The sequence below is a fragment of the Manihot esculenta genome, chromosome 1 (assembly GCF_001659605.2).
Source record: "Manihot esculenta cultivar AM560-2 chromosome 1, M.esculenta_v8, whole genome shotgun sequence".
Taxonomy (NCBI): domain Eukaryota; kingdom Viridiplantae; phylum Streptophyta; class Magnoliopsida; order Malpighiales; family Euphorbiaceae; genus Manihot; species Manihot esculenta.
The window spans coordinates 4,923,279-4,943,625 of NC_035161.2; the positions used below are offsets into that span (position 1 = coordinate 4,923,279).

At 29.1% G+C, this 20,347-nt stretch overlaps 2 protein-coding genes across 2 annotated transcripts; one reads left to right on the top strand and one right to left on the bottom strand.

Moving 5' to 3' along the window:
* Positions 1–861: 861 nt before the first annotated feature.
* On the bottom strand, positions 862–8,231 carry LOC110624756. Its single transcript, XM_021770051.2, has 7 exons — positions 7,994–8,231; positions 7,437–7,650; positions 6,668–6,791; positions 6,219–6,559; positions 4,882–5,992; positions 2,186–2,379; positions 862–1,551 (listed from the first exon to the last, which is right to left on the bottom strand). The coding sequence occupies exons 1-7, from the start codon at positions 8,074–8,076 to the stop codon at positions 1,468–1,470; spliced, it is 2,151 nt and encodes a 716-aa protein (XP_021625743.1). The 5' UTR covers positions 8,077–8,231; the 3' UTR covers positions 862–1,467.
* Positions 8,232–15,124: 6,893 nt separating this feature from the next.
* LOC110621471 (kinesin-like protein KIN-8A) lies at positions 15,125–19,268 on the top strand. Its single transcript, XM_021765757.2, has 7 exons — positions 15,125–16,317; positions 16,733–17,006; positions 17,175–17,225; positions 17,315–17,407; positions 17,511–17,876; positions 18,143–18,814; positions 18,961–19,268. The coding sequence occupies exons 1-7, from the start codon at positions 15,464–15,466 to the stop codon at positions 18,997–18,999; spliced, it is 2,349 nt and encodes a 782-aa protein (XP_021621449.1). The 5' UTR covers positions 15,125–15,463; the 3' UTR covers positions 19,000–19,268.
* The last annotated feature ends 1,079 nt before the right edge of the window (positions 19,269–20,347 follow it).

Here is a 20,347-nt window from a genome sequence, read left to right on the forward strand (position 1 = left end):
AAATTTATTAATTTTCAATTTATATCAAAATATTTTATTATATTTATATTAAATATTTTTTCAATTTTATTAAAATAATAAATTATTTTTATGAATTTTATATAATTTTTTAAAATATATTACAACCGATAGATGTATGAAATAAAATATAAATATTTAAATTAAATTATTTATATTAATATAATATAAAAATATTTAATATAATATTATTATAAAATGTAAAATAATTTAATTCTTAAAATTTTATTTTATTAACAAAATAATTACTTCATTAAAATTCATTATTCCATCATGATTTTGAATTTTTTTTTTTAATAATTTAGTTTCTAAATTTTAAAAAATATATATAATATTTGTCTCTCACCATGTCAAAGTTGCAAGTTGCTTTGCAGCTCCTTTGTCAGATTTGCGGTTCGTTTGGGTGTTGGAAGAAGACTTTTTTTAATACTATTCATTTGGATTGCCTGCAAAGAGTAATTTTTGGAGACTTAAGGTTCTATTTATTTGAGTAACCCATAAAAAGTAACATTAGGAGACTTAAGATTCTGTTCACTTGGATTACTCATAAAGGATAACATTTGAAATATTATTCACGAATTTTGTTCTTCTTCTGATTTTTTATTTATTTTAATTATTTTAAATTTATTATTATGGCAGAATTGATTATATATAACAAGTTGTTAATATAGAAAGTAAATATTAATAGATGGATCAGTTACTTAAGTTTACAAATTGTATAATCAGATTTAATTTTCCTTCCTATTTAGATATCATCTCTCATCTCTCATGTATAAATAGATAGAGAATAGATCGTAATCTCTATTGTCTAATCTAGCGGTTCAAGGAGTACTAGCAAAGAAGTGAATAAGTGAACTTCAGTTGAGTCAACATCTTTAGCAGTTCTCTTGCATAAAATTGTTCAGTATAAATAGAAATTCTCACAAAAATAGAACCTTCTGTTAAAGAATTCATTGCATAATCAGAGTGAATAAACATAAACTTATTTCTTTTTCTAGTGAGCAGAGTTGCCAAAAGGGAAGATACCAGCGCTGCTAGTTCCAGAAAGAGGCTTTAACAATGGAGATTGTCCTTGCTTTGATGGAATAGCACCAAATGCTTGTTGGAAAATTTTCTCTGTCTCCCCCTTTTTCTCCTTAATTAACAGAGTACAATTTCAAGTGAATAAATCGTATTGCTATTCCTGTCAAAATCTCACAACAGTAATTTGGAACACAACCTGTCCTAGAAATGTTACAGGGCAAATTCACAAAATACTTGCACTGAGAAATATGAAAGGCTGCGACCATATGAAACCTAATGATACAACATCAAAACACTTGCTTACATAGTTTCTGAAGTCACTGCATCTACCATATACGAAATCGCAGTCCCGTCAAATAAGCATTTGGGTAAATACATTTTTGGAATCCTGCAAAATTAATCACCTGCACGCCTGGACCTTGTGCTTCAGCTAGACCCACGAGTCGGCTTCATTTTCTTTGCTGATGGAGACATGAAGAGCTTTCTTACTGAAGTAATGGGATCATCCACCTGCAAATGACCAAAAAAGCAAGTTGAATCCCCTATTATATGATAAGAGTAGAAATTGAGGCAGTTTAACCACAGTACACCCTGGCTACAAGTGTATTCTTTACGTAAGATGGACAATATAAAATGGAGATGGTCACTCATTTAAAGATCCTATCTTCACCACCAAACATTACATCATCAACTACTGATTACCACGATAATGCTTTGATCTATTTAACTTCAAGTGTCACAGATTCAACATAAGAGAATAGAAGGAGTTCAACCAAAATAGACCCTGAATACAAGTATATGATTTAAGTAGGATGGAAAATATAAAATGGAGATTGTCACTCATTTAAAAATCCCATCTTCATCGCCAACATTACCATCATGAACTACTGATTAACGCAATAATGCTGTGATCTACTTAACTTGAAGTGTCACAAACTCAACATAAGCTTACATTAGCGTGGCATTTCTTCACTTTTCTAAATTCTTATTGCACATCATCCATGGTTTGTCGGAAATCATGGTGCAAAATGTAATACCCAGATTGCATTTGGTATCTCCACTACCCATCTAAACCACACGCTCACTTATTTTGCTAGCACATTCATGCTTCAAGGAAAAAAAAAAATGCTTAAATTTCTTGTACCTTAACTGTGGACGTGGACGAAGGAGATTTTGTGGAAGGGCTAGAAAGATCCTTTAGACGAAATAAAGCAGATAATGTTTGCTTCCAACCAGCTGCCCAACTCTCTGTTGATACAATCCAGGGGCAAAAGTGTCTGTGCTGCCTGATTGGATCAAACTCCATTCCTTCATCTGATATTTCTTTTAGCTCCTTCCCTAAGACATAAGAGGAAGAAGATCTACAAATCATTATTATGGACAACAAACTCTCAAGAAAACCAAAATAGAAGATTACTTCACTATCAATAGCAAAGACTGCAAACACATGATAGTCTAAGACAATCAAGAAATTTTGGTTCCATTGTTTTTGCCAAACCACTATCAATACGAATTTTAAGCAGAAGCACTATCTCACATTTTAACCCATGAGATGTGCATTCTCCCATGGTTTTGAGACTGCTAATGATTGCAGTTAATTCAAACAAGTACTTAAGAATCCTTGATGAAAAGAGTAGGGAGAATTACTGTCAAGTCCCTAGGTTCTTAGAAAATTCACTAGTTCATCACTGTAATTCGTAAACCCTATCAAAAAATCTCTAAATCTTAAAATACAACTAATTAGTCCTTCAGCTAGTATTTCCAATAGTGAAAGGATTAAATAATTTATGATAGTGGAATGTAAAGGACCTTATACTAGTTTGTTTACAAATCAAGGATTAAATCTAAAAGGGCGTTTATAATATTTATCCAATGTCTAACAAAATATGTCAATACATATTAACAGAAGGACTAATTAGTTACACTTAAAAATAAAAAAGAACCTTTTAATTGGCTTAACCGCTTAAGCAATATGGGGATGAACTAGCGAATTTCCTAAAAATCTAGGGACCTAATAGTGATTCTCTCTATAAAGTAATGTTATCAAAACCAGACCTATGACCAATTAGGTTTTCTAATTATTATTATTATTATTTATTTTCTTCCTAAAGACCATTTAATCTTAATTTTTCTTATTATATATAACCATGTCAAACCATTGGACTTGTGAAAAGATGAGTTCCATGATCACTCTAATCTTAGAACACTGATACAAAAAGATACCATATCCAGACTACACATAATTTACTCCTTTTTGTTTCTCTTTTTTTTTTAAGGACAAAATAGCACTTGTATCTGAGTACGTTTTCCTACCATTCAGAAATTATTTCAAAAGATTTTAGAGATGGCTGATTCTTGTTAAAGAAATGAGATTTCTCTGTCACTACTTTTTCCAGTCAATGGATGAAATTTTTAAGCCTTTTTTTACCTACTTTTCTAGTCCTTCAACAATCTTAGTTGTACAATTTCACAGACCATACTCCACAATCTTTCTCCTTAGAGTTTTTGAAATTCACTTTAATGTCTAGGAATCCATAAGATCTTGAAATTCATTCTTACCCATAAAACTTGTTTTGAGACCTTTTTATTTTCTTTGGCAGTATTCTTCATATGCATACAAGACATCTATTAGACAGCATCCACCCAAGTCCAAAATTTTTACTAAAAATGTTAATCTGAAAAACTAGGTTCCAATATATTTTAGGAAAATTTACTATTTAATCTCTGTAGTATGACAAAACTCACTAGTTGGTCCCTCTATTTTGAAAAATGCATTAAAATGTCCCTAACGTTTTGTAAAGTCTACTAATTGGTCATTCCGTTAATTTTAGCAGTTAGGTATTTTATTGTTTAGTCCCTATGGTTTTGAAAAATTTATTAGTCAGTCCTTCAGATTTTTAAAAAATCTATTAATCAGTCCTTGATTACATGGGCATTTTAGACTTTTTTGCAATATTTAACTGCTAAAATCAATGGAAAGACTAATTAATAGACATTTTAAAAGGTCAAGGATGTTTTAATGCATTTTCAAAATAGAGGACCAACTAGTGAGTTTTGCCATACCACAAAGACTAAATAGTCAATTTCCCTATATTTGGGAGACAGAAAGTAAAATAAAATAAATCAAAGAATGAAGAATTAAGAAATATGGGTTCAATGGACAAATCTATGCAAGTAAATTCTTAAACTAAGTGCAGTAAGCAAAGCCACTTGTGCAGTCTAAGATCATTGATGAAAAAAATGAAAAATAGAAGCCCAAATCCTTTCATTTTGCTGCAATTTGGTTCAGTTAGTTCATTAAGAAGCATGCAGAAGAATATAATTGAGAAGTTGGCCAAGGAACAGGTTAAAGTTGGGATAATGGGATTTGATTCTACATTTCAGTATAAAAATGAATTTGGATGAGAAATAACAATGATGAAGGTTAATACTGCTAGGTGCATGGAGAAAGTGATTACGTGTCAAAAAGAATAACGTATGTAACTACAGGTAAACTTGATAAGAAGGTTTATTAAGTCTAAATAATTTCCTAAGGCTATCACAAAAAATCATATCTTTAATTCATGCCTAGAATCACAATGTAAATAATAGTTTTTAAAAATTGAGAACGATTTTGGAGCTCATTTCCCAAGAGAGAATGCAATGCTAGATTGTCTCAACAGAGCAATGTAGAAGAATAAAAATATTATATCATGTAGAACAGTTGACCAAGAAAGAAAAAGTGCATATCTCATAAAGTTACAAATGTTCTACGTAAGTTCAAACCCATTGTTTGAGTAGCACAGAAACAATAATATTATTGTGCGCTTGACATGTTTTGGATATAAGAATGAGTTTTACCTTTGGTCAAGTCTATCTTCAAATTAACATCTTTGCCACATAAAACATCTGCTCCTGGGACCTGTTGTTGATTGCCACCTTCAGAAGTAACCAAAGCTAATGAGTCCCTTGTACTATTCCCATTTCCAGCAGTGACAGTAGCACCAGGCCCTGACATAGAAGACACTATAATTTGAGAACTACCCAAACTTCCTGCTGGAGAATCTAGGGACCCAACATTTAGTGCATTTTCAGGCAACCTATTACTTTGATCAAAACCTTGTGCTGCATCTGCTGTGCTCTCTGTTGTGCATTCCCTATTACTATCAGAGTCCTTTCTAAGATCAGATCCTTTTTTACCATTTTCAATGTTCAAACAAGAGGATTGATCTCCACTTGCAGAACTACATTGTCCCTGATCAGTTGTTTTGCTCTTTAACATCCCCACAGATTCTGGAAGAGAAACTTGCTCGCCAAAATTTTCTGTGATGCTACTTTCTTCCATACATAAATACTTATCTGGTCGAGACTGAGGTTCCAGGTCATTAAATGTATGATCTCTAAAACCAGAGTCATGAGAAAACCTGGCCCTTAAATTCCGACCAATAACAGGCAAAGAAATTGTTGCTTTGAAGTTCTGTTTTGTTGGTGGTGGACCCCCAGCAATTGTAAAATTTAAAGTTGATGGTCTATCTATGGAAGATAATACTCCATTAGAGGAAGAATTTATAACTTGTCTGTCATTAACTTGACTTTCATTCTCTGAATCTTGTCCATAATTTTTTCTACTATTCACTTCAGTGTACCCAACCAATCTAAACAACTCCACTGGCCGCGGAACTGTAGAAAAAGTCCATAATCCCACACTGGCTCCACAAAGTTTGCAATCTAAAACAATGGAGTGAGGATCAGCTTGTAGCCCACCAGGCGCATTAAAATCTTCAGTCGCCTCCGCATTTTCATTGGTGGTGGCAGAATAAAAACCGATGCTTGTATTTTGCCCATTAGTGAATATATGGGATGAATTCAAAGTATTGGCATCCTTAATGCGCTTCTTTGGTTTTGCCTTGCAGTCAACAACATAAGGAAGTAAACGTGGTTCCCAGCCACATAAACTTATAAGCTTTTGTGCCTGTAAATACTAAAAGTTGTCATTACTCTCACCAAGAACTTCAAAACAAGGAAAACTACCATCAATATGCTGAGAAAGGACATATGGAACAATAAAATATCACTAGTACCAATAATTTCTGAGATCATATCAAGTTATATACTGTAAAATCCACATACTGAATCAGAACTGATATAATAAGGAAAAAATATGTGCAATAGTTACAAACAAATACAAATGAACCTACCTGATAATACAAGTTAGCAGAATAAGCTTCAGACTCATTTCCAGGATATTCTACTTGGGATATTTTGATAGATCCATTGCCACAATCCAAGGTTGGTGCCTGTCTAAGAAATTCTTCCAGCTGTGAGCTTTTCATGTATTCCAAAGCAGAAGATGAAATCATTGGAAGGCCTAAAAGTTGTAAGAGAGCAGAAGAACGTTCTCTGAATTTATCAACTAATACTGGAGGAGGAGTGGGAGGAAACTCTGCCAATCTCTCATCACAGGCATTATCAATCCAGGGACATAATAATTTGTGTCCATTATCCAGCTTTAAGCTAAAAACCATTGCTGCCTTCTCAACTGAAAACATGGGAAAACAGTTCAAATCAAATGCCAACAGCAAGAGAAGTTGCATTTTTTTACAGCAATTTATAATGCCTACTGTAGCAAAAGAATAGTATGACATGCCTTGCTGCTGCGTCCAAGATGATGGAGTGGAAAAAAGAAGACGAGCTCCACATGCTTCACAGCCTATAATATCCATATCCAAATTGATCCATCCCCTCCTGGCACAATTTACAGCACTGACCACCTAATAATGATAGAAAATTTAGTAAGATAGATGAGATCCCAGCAACATTAGGGTGGTAGAGAGAGCAATGGAATTGGAAAATGACTCTTACAAGGAAGAAGCAATTAAATGTTCCAATAAGTTAAAGCCTCTTATACTTTTAAGGAAGGAAAAAAATAAGCAGTTAATGAAAAAAGCTATATCAAATAGTTATCATCAATATACTTCCATTGGCAGACTTAGAAGATTGGTCCTGATGGACACTTGGTTAAAGTATAGTTTCAACATTTTCAAAATGATCAATTCAGCATCCCATAAGGTTAACATAATCATTCAGGAATTCAGTAAATCTCTATACACTCCCATTTCCTCTAACTAATGTCATTAGTTTCTTGCACCAGAATCCACATCCTATTTTTTACTAGCCTGTTTGCAAAAATATAGCGCCCTATCCACATTCGCAAACTTCAGCATAAGCAGCTTGTCATTGGTTAATTCTATCCTTCGTTTTGCTAGCATCCTAGAATAATTAGTTTATTTGCAGAAAAATAAAAGGCAACTTAAAACTTCAAGAAAAGCACTGAGCAGTCAATAATAACATCAAATCTATAGAAGCTTATAATAACACTAAATACTACGAACAAGTAGCAAATTTGAAAAGGTGACCTTGGGCTTAGCAAACCAAGTCATGGACTTAAAAGTGGCCATCCTCCTCATAAGATCTCCTCGGTCCCAGGGTCTGCACAACGGAGCATCGGCTGGAGCTAATGAACGCTGAGATGACCCAACCACATCCCCTCTTGTTCTAGGTTCCACTAATGCCAATGCAGACTCTGGATTGGGTCTCTTTTTTCCCCTTGATAACTCAACTCCAGATGAACTATCAAACAAAATAAAATACCAACTAAATTCAACACTCAACAGAACCTTTAGCTAAAAGCACAAACCAGTTGAAACGACCACAAAGATCTGAAATAAATTGAGAATAAAACCTAAATTGAACCAACAAATATAACAAACGGCGGATACCGCTTGTTTGCTAGAAACCTATCAGTTAACAGTCTATAGAAAAGTAAGTGGAAAATAATAATTATCTCAGACAGAAGGGATAAATAATCAGCTGATACGCTGACAATCCTAAGCCAGGTTTCTTTTGTGATTCCTCCGTTTTTTTCTCAGTAACCAAACAAATAATGCGCAGAGAAAGAAGTGGAAATAGATACCTGGAGGGATTGGAAAGGGATTTAGGGGCGTGAAAGAGCTTATCCATGATGGAGTGAAATCTCTTCTCTGGATCATCTGCCATCTTCTTTTCCGCTAGAACAATCTCTTTTCGCGCAAGAATATTGTGTTTAGCTTTGAAACCTCGGAAAATTTTACTCGCTGGCAATGAAGATGGGAATGGCGGGCGGATTCGGGTCGGAATTTAGCCCGATATTGATGATCGGATTTATTCGGGTATTAAAGTTTTAATCAACTAGTCTTCCTTCCAATCCACCATATTTATACTCATTATATACATATAATTTATGTTTTTATATAATATTATATTATAAGATTGATTTTTTTTTTTGTCAAATATTAGATTTTCATTAATAAAGCGCATTAAAACCCAATACAAAATATGGTTTACAAACCGAGCCTTTTAGACCTAAAAGAGAAAATAAGCAATAACATAAGAGGCCCAATAACAAAGGCCCAACATCTACACAGAGGTCCAGTCCAAAGATTAAAGAAATCCTAGCTTACTGGGAAAGACCGTTATTGATAGAGGTGAGCATTCGGTCTGTTCGGTTCAAAATCGAATCGAATCAAATAAACTAAAAATAGAAATTTTAGTATTTATAAAAATCGAATCGAATCGATTTTGATCAGAAACCGAACCGGTCTAATTCGATTCGATTCAGTTTGATCGATTTTAATTTTTAATAAATTTTTTATTTTTTACACTTTATTTTTAATATTTTAAAATTTAATTAAAATATTTTAATTTTAATATAATTTAATTTTTCTATTATATTATTGAAAATAACATATTATTATTATTAAATCGGTTTGATTCGGTTTTTTCGATTTTTTTCTGATTAAAATCGAATTGAATTAAAATAACTGAAAATTTTAAAATTAAAAATCAAACCAAATCAAAATAAATAAAAAACTAAACTAAATTTTTAAATTAATTCGATTCGATCAATTTTTTCAATTTAAATCAAGTTAAATCAAATACTGGTCGCCGTGGAGAGAAGTCGTTTAGAAAGTTACCGCTCACGTAATAATAGAAATTTAAATTTCTCTATATGTATATGATAATAATCTATAATATATATATAAATGTGGAAAGAGAATGGGAATAATGGAATTTTCCATATTTTTTATATTTTTATTATTTTTATTTATATAAAAAAATAAAAAATAAAAATTAAATTTAGTTTTATAATATATATAAATGTGGGAAGGAAATGGAGAATAATAAAACTTTATATATTTTATATTATTTATTATTTTTATTTAATTTATATAAAAAAATATTAGAATTATCTAATATCTTCTTTATTTTAATATAAAAAAATAAAAAAATAAAAATTAAAAAATACAAGAAATATTATTATGTATTATTATGATACTAATTGAACATTTCTTACACTGAAAATTTTCTAAACAATGCTGAATTACATTTTATTTATAATTTTTTTAAATATTTATTGTCTAAAATAAATATTAAAAGATATTTATTTTTTAAAATAAATATAAAATTTTTATATTTTTAATGTTTAATTTTAAATTTAAAATGATTAAACTTCTTGTATGAAGTTACATAAATAGAAATTTTAATTAATAAAAGAATGAAATATCAACTCATTGATTTTTAAAGTTGAATCTATTGTTTTTGTTATTATATATATATATTGAATAATTATTTTTTATATTTAATTAAATTTATTTCTTTAATTAATTATTTTATTTTGATTAATTTTAAATTGAAAATTTTATTATATAATTTAAAATAAATTGATTTACTGTATTAATTATGAGTTAATGTTATACATATGTCTATTTATTTTTATATTAGTTAATTTTTATTTTTATATATTTATCTTTTATTAAGAACTATATATATTTATATGCTAATTTTTCAATTAAATTTTTTTATTATAATACAAATTATTTTTAAAAAATAATAATACATTTACTTACCTTATTGTCAACGAATTGATTGGTTAATAAATAAAATTCTTCAACCTATGTAATAATATAATTATCTTCAAATTTATTTATTATTTAAAAATATAAATAAAAATATTACTTTTAATAAAATAATTTTTAAGTTATTTTATTAAATACGATAAATTAATATATAATTTCAAGATCAATAAAATAAAAATAATATTAAAAATTAAAGAACGTATGTTTTTTTTTCTACCCAATCAAATAAAAAATTTCCTCCATGAAAATATTATATTTTCGGTTTAATAAAATTATAATATGGGAACTAAATTATTATTTTAAAAAATTAAAATATATATGTTAATTTTGATATAATTTTATTATTTAAAAATATTATGTATTTAAAGGTATTAAATAATTAATAAAATATTAGAAAGGATATAGAATTTAACGAGTCAAGATAAATAAATTAAATTATTGAATTTTAAAAATAAAATGACGCATATATTAATTTTGACATATAAAATTATTTTAAAAAAATTATAATGAAATTTCAATACTTCTTAAAAAAAATTAAATATATAACTTTGATCTTTACAAAAGCTAACCGATACTCCAAGTTTTAACTTATGAATTTTAAAAAGTGTAATTATTTGACACAACGTTTATTAAAATTTTAAAAAATTACTATTTAATTTTTATAATATAAAAAAATTATTAACTAGTTTATTGATTTTAAAAATATATTTGATATTTATTTTTTTTAATTTTATCATTAATTATTTTATTATTTAATTTTTATAATTTTAAAAAATTTATTAGTTGGTTTCTAAGATTTTTAAAACGTATACTAATTAATTCCTATATATCATAATTATTTTAGACTTTTCTTACCGTTAAAACTAATAGAATAACTAATTAGTAGATTTTATAAAATATTAAAAATATTTTAATGTATTTTTTAAAATTAAAAATCAATTAATAAATTTTTTTTACTATAAAGTAATAATTTTTAAATTAAAATTAATTTAAATAAATTTTAAACTTATTATTATTTAATTCAAATTAATTAATTTAAATAATTTTTTAACTTATTTTTATTTAATTCAAATTAATTAATTTAAATTATTTAATAGTTTTAAACTATATATTAAAATATTATTAATATTTTAAAAAATTTACTAATTAATCTCTCCATTAATTTTAACAATTAAATACCGTAAAAAATTAAAAAATATTACAATATACACAACTAATACATTTTTTAAATTGTTAAAGATATTTAAATATATTTTTTAAAATTAAAAAATTAATTAAAATATTTTTTTATAATATAAAAATTAAATAATAAATTTTCTATTTATTAATAATTATATTTTATAACTCTTGATTTCATGTCATAATAAAAAGGGCAGTGTCTAATATTACTCTACTTAAGAACATTGTTCAGTTATGATCTTTGTATAGTTATATTTAGATAAAATTACATATTTTTAAATTTATTTCTCGATATTTTATTTTATTAATAAAATATATGCTTTTATATATCTTTATAAATTATCAATATATTATATTTAAATAATAATAAGAATAATAAATATAATTTACGTTCAATATATATTTAAATTCAAATTTAGAAAAATCATCTCTTTTCCTATTTTTTTATTTAATTTTATGATGTAATTAAAATAAAAAGAAATAAACATATATATATATATCATGAAAATAAAAACTTTTCATAATTAGAATCGTTGAAATATATAATATTAGATATATACTTTTCCAAACACTAAAAAAATAGGTTAGCATTCAGTCGATTCGATTTAAAATTGAACCGAACTAAATAAATTAAAAATTAAAATTTTGATATTTATAAAAATTAAACCGAACTGATTTTGATAAGAAATCAAATCGCATCGAACGGATTTGATTCGATTCGATTTAAATTTTTAATATATTTTTTATTTTTTACACTTTATTTTTAATATTCAAAATTTAATTAGAATATTTCAACTTTAATATGATATAATCTCTCTATATTATTAAAAATAATATACTATTAACACTAATCGGTTGAGTTTGATTTTTTAAAATTTTTTTTAATCAAAATCGAATTAAACTGAAATAATCAAAATTTTTAAAATTAAAAAGCGAATCGAACTAAAATAAATAAAAAATTAAACTGAATTTTTAAATTAATTTAATTCGATCATATTTTTTTATTTTGACAGATAATAACAAACAATTCATACTTTCTTAAATTTTTAAAATTTTAGTCTTTACCATCTATAATTTTATATTTTTAATAAATAAAAAATTATATTTTAAAATACTCTTTGTGACTATCTCTAACTGAAAACCATATGTCTTAGGTCACATGTGTATAATTATTCTTCATATAGTTTGATATAATTTTAGTATCATGACATATGAATTAATTTTGAGTAGAAATCAATTTGAATCGAACCGATCTGATTTAATTTAATTTAATTAATTAAATTTTTTAATTGATTTTTTATTTTTAATATTTTAAAATTTAATTAAAAATCTCTCTATATTATCAAAAATAATATATTATTATTATTAATTAATTTATTTTTTTAATTTTTTTATTAAAATTAAAACGAATCGAAATAACTGTAATTTATAAAAACAAAATAAAAACTTAAACGAATCTAATAAATCATTAATTTTATGATGAGGATAAAATAAAAAGAAATAAATCAAAAAATAAGATAGATGTATCAAATAAATAATGTAAATCATTATTGAGCCAATTAGCATGAAATATATTAAATTAATTAATTAATTGGAGAAATAAAAAGCATTTGGGAGAATGAACAAGGAAGAAGCAACATGATGATATAACACATTCTCCACTCCAAAAATTCAAAAGCATGCATAATGAATTTTAATAATTCGGGTGTTTCATTGGCCTTTCCTTAGAAGCCATATTAATTATTTTATTATATAAACTTTAATCATCACCAACGTGGATAATTATACCCCACTCATTCTAATTGCTTTTTTAATCTTATATTATAAAAATAATATTTTATTATTAAAAATTATTTTATTAAATAAAAATCGAAAATTAAAATATTAAAATAAGAGAACTGACAGATTTACTAAATATATTTATCATCAGACTAAATCTGTGAGTATTATTAAATCACGACTTATTTAATATTATATTTTTTTATATATAATTGATTATATTATATAATTACCAAAATTTTTTTATTTTAATTAAATCATTATCCCTAAGTGTGCTAAAAAAATCAGGTAGGTCATTGAATAATATTCAAAGATCAATTAATTGATACTTTTCAATTAGGTCCATCCATATTCGGTTAAAATCGAAAAAATCGATCGAATCGAATTAATTTTAAAATTTAGTTCGGTTTTTTATTTAATTCTGTTTGATTCGATTTTTAATTTTAAAAATTTTGGTTTGGTTTGATTTTGATAAGAAAAAAATCAAAAAAAATCAAATCGAATCGATTAGTGATAATAATATATTATTTTCAATAATATAGAGAAATTAAATTATATTAAGATTAAAATATTTTAATTAAATTTTAAAATATTAAAAATAAAGTATAAAAAATAAAAAAATATTAAAAATCGAAACTGATCAAATCGAACTGAATCAAACCGAATCAGACCGGTTCAGTTCAATTCAGTTTCTGACCAAAATCAGTTCGGTTCAGTTTTCATAAATACTAAAATTTTGATTTTCAATTTATTCGGTTCGGTTCGATTTTGAACCGAACCGAATCGAATGCTCACCCCTATTCTCAATTGTATCATGAAGGATTAAGCTAATTAAGATGGTCCCAACATAATCATCAAATGAAGGTATAATATTAGTTTTATCCATATTAAATCACACCATCATTTCTTTTGTGTTTGACTGAAAATAGGGTTTGATTGAATAAATTATTTAAAAATTGAAAGATTAACAAATTAATTAACTTTGATTCTTCCTCTTTTGAGAAAAAAAAAAAAAAAAGTGAAAGGCAAATTTTATGTTTTATACAATAAAGCTAATGTTTGTCATCATTCTCCTCCCTCATGAATTAAAACCATAAATTTTTTTCAAGTGAAAGTAAAGCAAAAATTCAAATACCATTATTTTCTTTCGTATAAAATGATGTTCTGAGATCATAGAATAGAATTTATGGTGGTTATATAATTTTAGATAGAGAGAATTTCTTTTATCTATTTTCATTTTGTTCTCTAGTAACGTCTTATTACCTCTTTATAATGACGGTATCTTGTCAGACAGCCATTTAATTTATTCTGGCGCGCATATGAGCAGGGCTGCAAAGTGACTGGATTTGCCCTCTCTACCTCTTGTCACGTCACCGGCCTACGTGCGTGCGTGCCTGGTCCGACCTACTTCATACTACTGAGTTGAGATGCTCCGTGTGAACTGGTTTATTTATGAAAAAGGCCTGATGGATTTTGGGTCTGAACCTTTTTTTAAATTCTGCCCTTACCCCTAAAGGTAAAAAGCCCGATAATCATCATAAATCAATCTATATTCGAAATCTGAAACACTTTCCTTCAAATTTTTAAAAGTATTTTATACTGAAAATTTAAATTTAAAACTTATAATTAAAAAAAAAATCACATTATTTCATCTCATATTTTGAGTTCAATCACCATTCATTTTAATTATAAAAATATTAAAAATAAATTTGATAAATTTTAATTATAAAAATATTAAAATAATAAAATATTTTAAAAAAATATTTTTAATACGGTTTAAAATGGTGTTTTCCTTTAAAAGCAGTGAACCTTAAATCAAAATATCAAATAAATACTTATAAAATAATCTAATTCGACTTAATTCAATAATTAAAAATAAAATTCATAGATCTATATTTCAAAAAGTCCACGTAGGGTTCATGGAGAAATGATGTACCTTAGCTCCACTAAACAATTTACCCGTTGCCTTTGGCTTTTGCTTACTTTGCAAAAGATTTTTGCTTTAATTATTCACATTATTAATTTTAGCAAATGGGCCCCACAGCTTCTAAATACTTAGCCGTTTGGGGGCTGACCTGACAACATTTTGACCGTTATAAAAAAAAAGAAAAAAATTCTTCCTACAATTTCCCATTTCAAAAATTAACACTAGTAGCACTCCATTTTCAACTGCTTCCACTCCCCTCCACGTTGATTCTCCATTCACGAATTGGATCTTAGGGGAGTGCACAAAGTAAAACATGGAGGGGCAATAGCATCTCACTTCAAAATCTGACCTTCCCCGCTTCACCACCAGCCGTCCGATCTTCCTCCAAATCAATGGCTCACATTCGCCCCCGAATTAACTCAAAGTTGCAGTCTTGATCTTCCCTCTCTTTCCATTTCTCCTTTAGCTGCAACTCAAGTCTGTATCATATCAATCCCCCAACTTTCCGGGAAAATTTCATAACTTTCGTGCATTTTGAGCAGTCACTCAAACCGGGTTGGAGAAAAAACCGTCAGGGCATGCTTGGATAACGAGAAAATTTAGAATGCCAGTGTCAACCAGGTCTCAAATCAACAACCAAGAGCAAAGTGTTCCAAACAAAGAACAAAGAACAAGACCTAGCTCAGATCAAGAAGAGACCCAGGCGAGAGTTCCATTGAGAAACCCTCATCATGGCTTGAAAGAGAAGATGAGAGCTTTGACTCTCTTATATGAGCAGCAAAAGAAAGCTTCTTCAGCTCTTAGGAACCTCTCCCCCAAACCTGAAGAGAAGCGTTTTTCCACACATCCAAGTGTGGATCTCCTCAGTTCTTGCAAGAAAAATGAGAAGGCTTTTAAAGAAACAAAAGATTATAAGCAAGAAAATGTAATGAGAGAGAATACAATGCCTATGGTGCCTACATTACATAATGAGAAGCTTAATTCTACAGTAACAAGAACCTTTGTATTGCCACAGCCACCTGCGGAAGATGCTAAAGAGAATCTTGTAATGGGTCCTGATCGTGTTATTGGGTTCTCTTCATGTGCAAGAAAGGCTAACGTTTCAACTACGGTGGCAAGGAGGCTGTCGATGGGAGTTTCAGTGGCACAAACAGAACCAAAAGGTTTCCTTGGGAAAGAAAATGTGAGAGAAATGGAAAAATTAGAGGCTGTTTCAGAGAAAAATGAGGCTACTGGAAGCCGCATTTTGGTGTTTGTGAGGCTTAGGCCTATGTTCAAGAAGGAAAGAGAGGCTGGTTTGCGCTGCTGTGTGAAGATTGTGAATAGAAAAGATGTGTATTTGACTGAGTTTGCTAATGAGAATGATTATCTTAGACTTAAAAGGCTTTGTGGACGCCATTTCACCTTTGATGCTTCGTTTTCAGATTCAACTTCTCAACAGGAAGTTTATTCTACAACGTGAGTTTCAATTGCTTCTATATGATTGATACATATTAATATTGAGATTGATTCTTCTTGCTCATGGAGCTTGGTATTGCTTGTTTATAATTATCTTGGTACATGAAATTGTGGGGATGTTACTCTGCCTATGCATTTGAATTCTCCATTATTTTGGTGATTAGTTGTTAGCTGAAATCTTTGGTTGCATATGCTTGAAGTACAATTCCAGTTAATTTTTCTTTAAAACTTGATTCAGTTATTGTTAATTATGCTGTTGAATTTATTTGGATAAAAGATGGGACTACGTGCTTGTTTTGATTCAAATTTACTAATGTGTTTGGTTGCTAAGAAAATGAAATGATTTTACAAGTCCAATGGACAATCAATAGACCAAAAAAACTAGAAAGGGTGACCAATTGAAGTGAATTTTCAGGACAGCAGAGCTTGTGGAAGCAGTGTTGCAAGGAAGGAATGGATCAGTATTTTGCTATGGTGCCACAGGTGCAGGGAAAACATATACAATGCTTGGGACAGTGGAGAATCCTGGAGTAATGGTTTTGGCAATAAAGGATCTTTTCACCAAGATTAGACAGAGGAGCTATGATGGAAACCATATGGTTCATCTTTCATATCTTGAAGTTTATAATGAAACTGTTAGAGATCTGCTCTCTCCTGGAAGGCCTCTAGTGCTTAGAGAAGATAAGCAGGTTTGTCCTTTATATTCAATATATTCCTCTACTTTGCTTGCCAAAAAATGAAATTTCTATTGCTTTTGGTGGATTGACATTGCATACTGTAGTTTTTGAAGTTTATGACTGTGTTCATATTATAGACTTGACTATTATGAATGATATTTTTTTTTTCCAATGAAACAGGGAATTGTAGCAGCAGGCCTGACACAGTACAGAGCTTATTCTACAGATGAAGTAACTTCCCACTTCCATAAACAATACCTCTGAAGTTTATAGTGGATTTGATTGGAAAAGAGTTGATTTCTTCATCTGTTTTGTGGCAGGTAATGGCATTACTTCAAAGAGGAAACCAAAATCGAACAACCGAACCAACCCGAGCCAACGAAACCTCTTCAAGATCACATGCTATTCTGCAGGTTATCATTGCCATTTTTCTTTGTTTCCTCCTATGATTTCATAGAAGAAAATTTCCTTAATCCTTTCTTTTCTTTTAAACTTCTTTAATTCTGTTCCTTTCAGGTTGTTGTTGAATACCAAGTTAAGGATGCTTCAATGAATGTGATCAACAGAGTAGGAAAGCTCTCACTCATTGATCTTGCTGGTTCAGAAAGAGCCTTAGCAACTGATCAAAGAACTCTTAGATCTCTTGAGGGTGCCAATATAAATAGGTCACTTCTTGCATTAAGCAGCTGTATTAATGCCCTTGTTGAGGGTAAGAAACATATCCCATACAGAAACTCAAAGCTCACTCAACTTCTCAAAGACTCATTAGGAGGAGCTTGCAACACTGTAATGATTGCAAATATCAGTCCAAGCAATCTCTCATTTGGTGAAACTCAAAACACACTCCATTGGGCCGATCGAGCCAAGAAAATCCGAACCAAGGTCATTCTCTTAGCCTCTTTGCTTCTTGAACTTTCATAAACTAACCCTTCTTTCAGGAAACCTATCACGATTTTAGTATATATGGGATTTTTGTATTAGCCGAGTGTATGCATCTGGACGTGAAGAACACTTATGACTAATGAGATTGAGAGCAAAATGGCATTTTCTTAGCACATATGGGATTTTTGGATTAGCCCTGGATGCGAAGAACACTTATGACTAATGAGAGCAAAATGAAATTTTCTTACATATCACTTCATTTGCAGGCCTATGAAGCAAATGTGGAAATACAACATCTGCCAGAATCTGAAACTGATCTTGCCAGTTTATTGCTTGAAGTGCAAAAAGAGAATCGTGAATTGAGAGTACAATTAGCTCGCCAGCAACAAAAGCTGCTAACCCTCCAAGCACAATCACTGGCTGCAAATGCCTCGCCAACTCCTTCATCAATTTCCTCTCTCTTAACTCCTCCCACTGCACAACCAAATGAAAAAAGAAAAACAAGGCCATCATTTCTAGCTAGAAACTGTTTCACACCAGAATCCAGGAAAAAGGGAGAAAATGAAACAGTTAAGGAGCTTCAGCAAACTGTGAAGACATTAGAGGCAGAGATTGAGAGAATGAAGAAAGATCATGCATTGCAGATGAAACAGAAAGATGAACGTATTCGTGAGCTTAGTAGAAAGAGTGACAAACCATTAGGAGGAGTTTCAAAGAGAGTGGTTCCTGGCAGGGGTAACTTGGGAGCAAAGGAATCAAACCTTGGTGAATTGAAGAGTACGAGTCAGCGGTTCAAGTCGCCAGTTCCAACTGCGAAGAAACGAAGCTTTTGGGACATAACAACAGCTAATAGCCCATCTGTGGCTACACTAAATGGAAGAAAAACAAGAAGTCATATAATTGCAGAACCTTCTGCAGCTCCTTCCATGCTTCTTCAGGTATGCAACCTTCTTCTCCTCTTGTTTATTTCTTTTTCATATATTTTACATGCATATGAAGTTATTTTTCTGAAACTGATGCAGCTTGTTTATCATCCATGTTTCTGGTTTATGTTCTTATTTGGACCATCAATTACATGATGCAGCCAGGTTTTTCTCGTCAAGTACATGACCCTCTGAAGTAGGAGATCATTACACAAGAAGACAGAAACTGAACAGAAACAGATTTAAACGACAGGTGGTGATTGAAAGAATTGAAATAAAAGTTTCTATCAGGTGTTGTTTTCTGGTTTCTGCTTGAGCTGGTGGTTCCACTCTGAAGAAATGCTATGGTTCATAGGTGGTGATCATAGTTTCCTGTAATTGTTTGTTGTGATCAACAAAGCCTTAACAGAAGAAATTGTATTGCAAATTATTATTATTTTTTTACCAAAAATTGATTTTCTTCCATTCATTGCTACATACTTCAAAAAAAAAAACAGTATTTATTCCTGAAATTTGATGATTTCTGTTCAGAAGCTTGAAAATTCCAGCAGAAATCAGTGAAGCTACTCAGCTGGTATTCAAAGTTGTTTTCATTTTGTGTAATTGGAGGAACTAAAGGGCCCAAGTATAGAAACCATAATCCCATAAAATTTAGACAAAGACCCAGCCCTTCTGAGATAAGAGAGGAAATATCTCAAAATAGCATAAGATATTGAAAGCTCCACCAAAACTCCACTGAGAGCACCACCAACAATAAAAGAAGACCACCACTAACTCTACTACACCATGAAAACAAGGCAAAGGAAAAAATAAAAAATCAAACAAAGAGGATCAACTAGAAAATTCAGATGTCATCTCCTCTCCTGCATAATAAGAAAACAAGCCTGCTCTAAACTAAACATCCTGTATTGAGCCGCTGGTACATGGTGGTAAGTGCTTGATCCGGTGTGTGGTGTTGGGGTTATGACTCGAATCTTAGCAAAGTGCCGAAGAAGAGATTGTTAGTTAAGTGGAACTATGCTTCTGTTAACGGTTTAAGTCTTTTACATGACAATAAGCTCTATTTTATTATAATAAAACCTGTCTTTTAAATTTAAATTTTATTATTAAGTAAAATTTATTTTTTAAATTAATTTAAGTTAAACTAATCATTATTTATGTAATTAATTAAATTTTATTGAAATATAATTTTAAAAAATTATTAATTTATAATTTAATGATATAATATATTTTATTGTAAAGAAAATTATATTAATTAAATAATCTCTTTTAATATAATAATTATTCATATATTTATATATCTTTATTTTATACTAATTATAAAAGTGAAAAGAGATGAAAATATTAAAATTATTAATAATGCTTTAAATTTTTTATTTATTTATAATAGTCTTTAATTAATTTATAATTGATAATATTATTATTTAAATTTTTAAAATAAATTATAATTTTATTATTTAAATTAATTTTATTAATAAAAATAAAATTTTAAAATAAGAAGTATCTAAATAAAATTAATATTAAAAATAAAAGAAAATAAAAAAACAT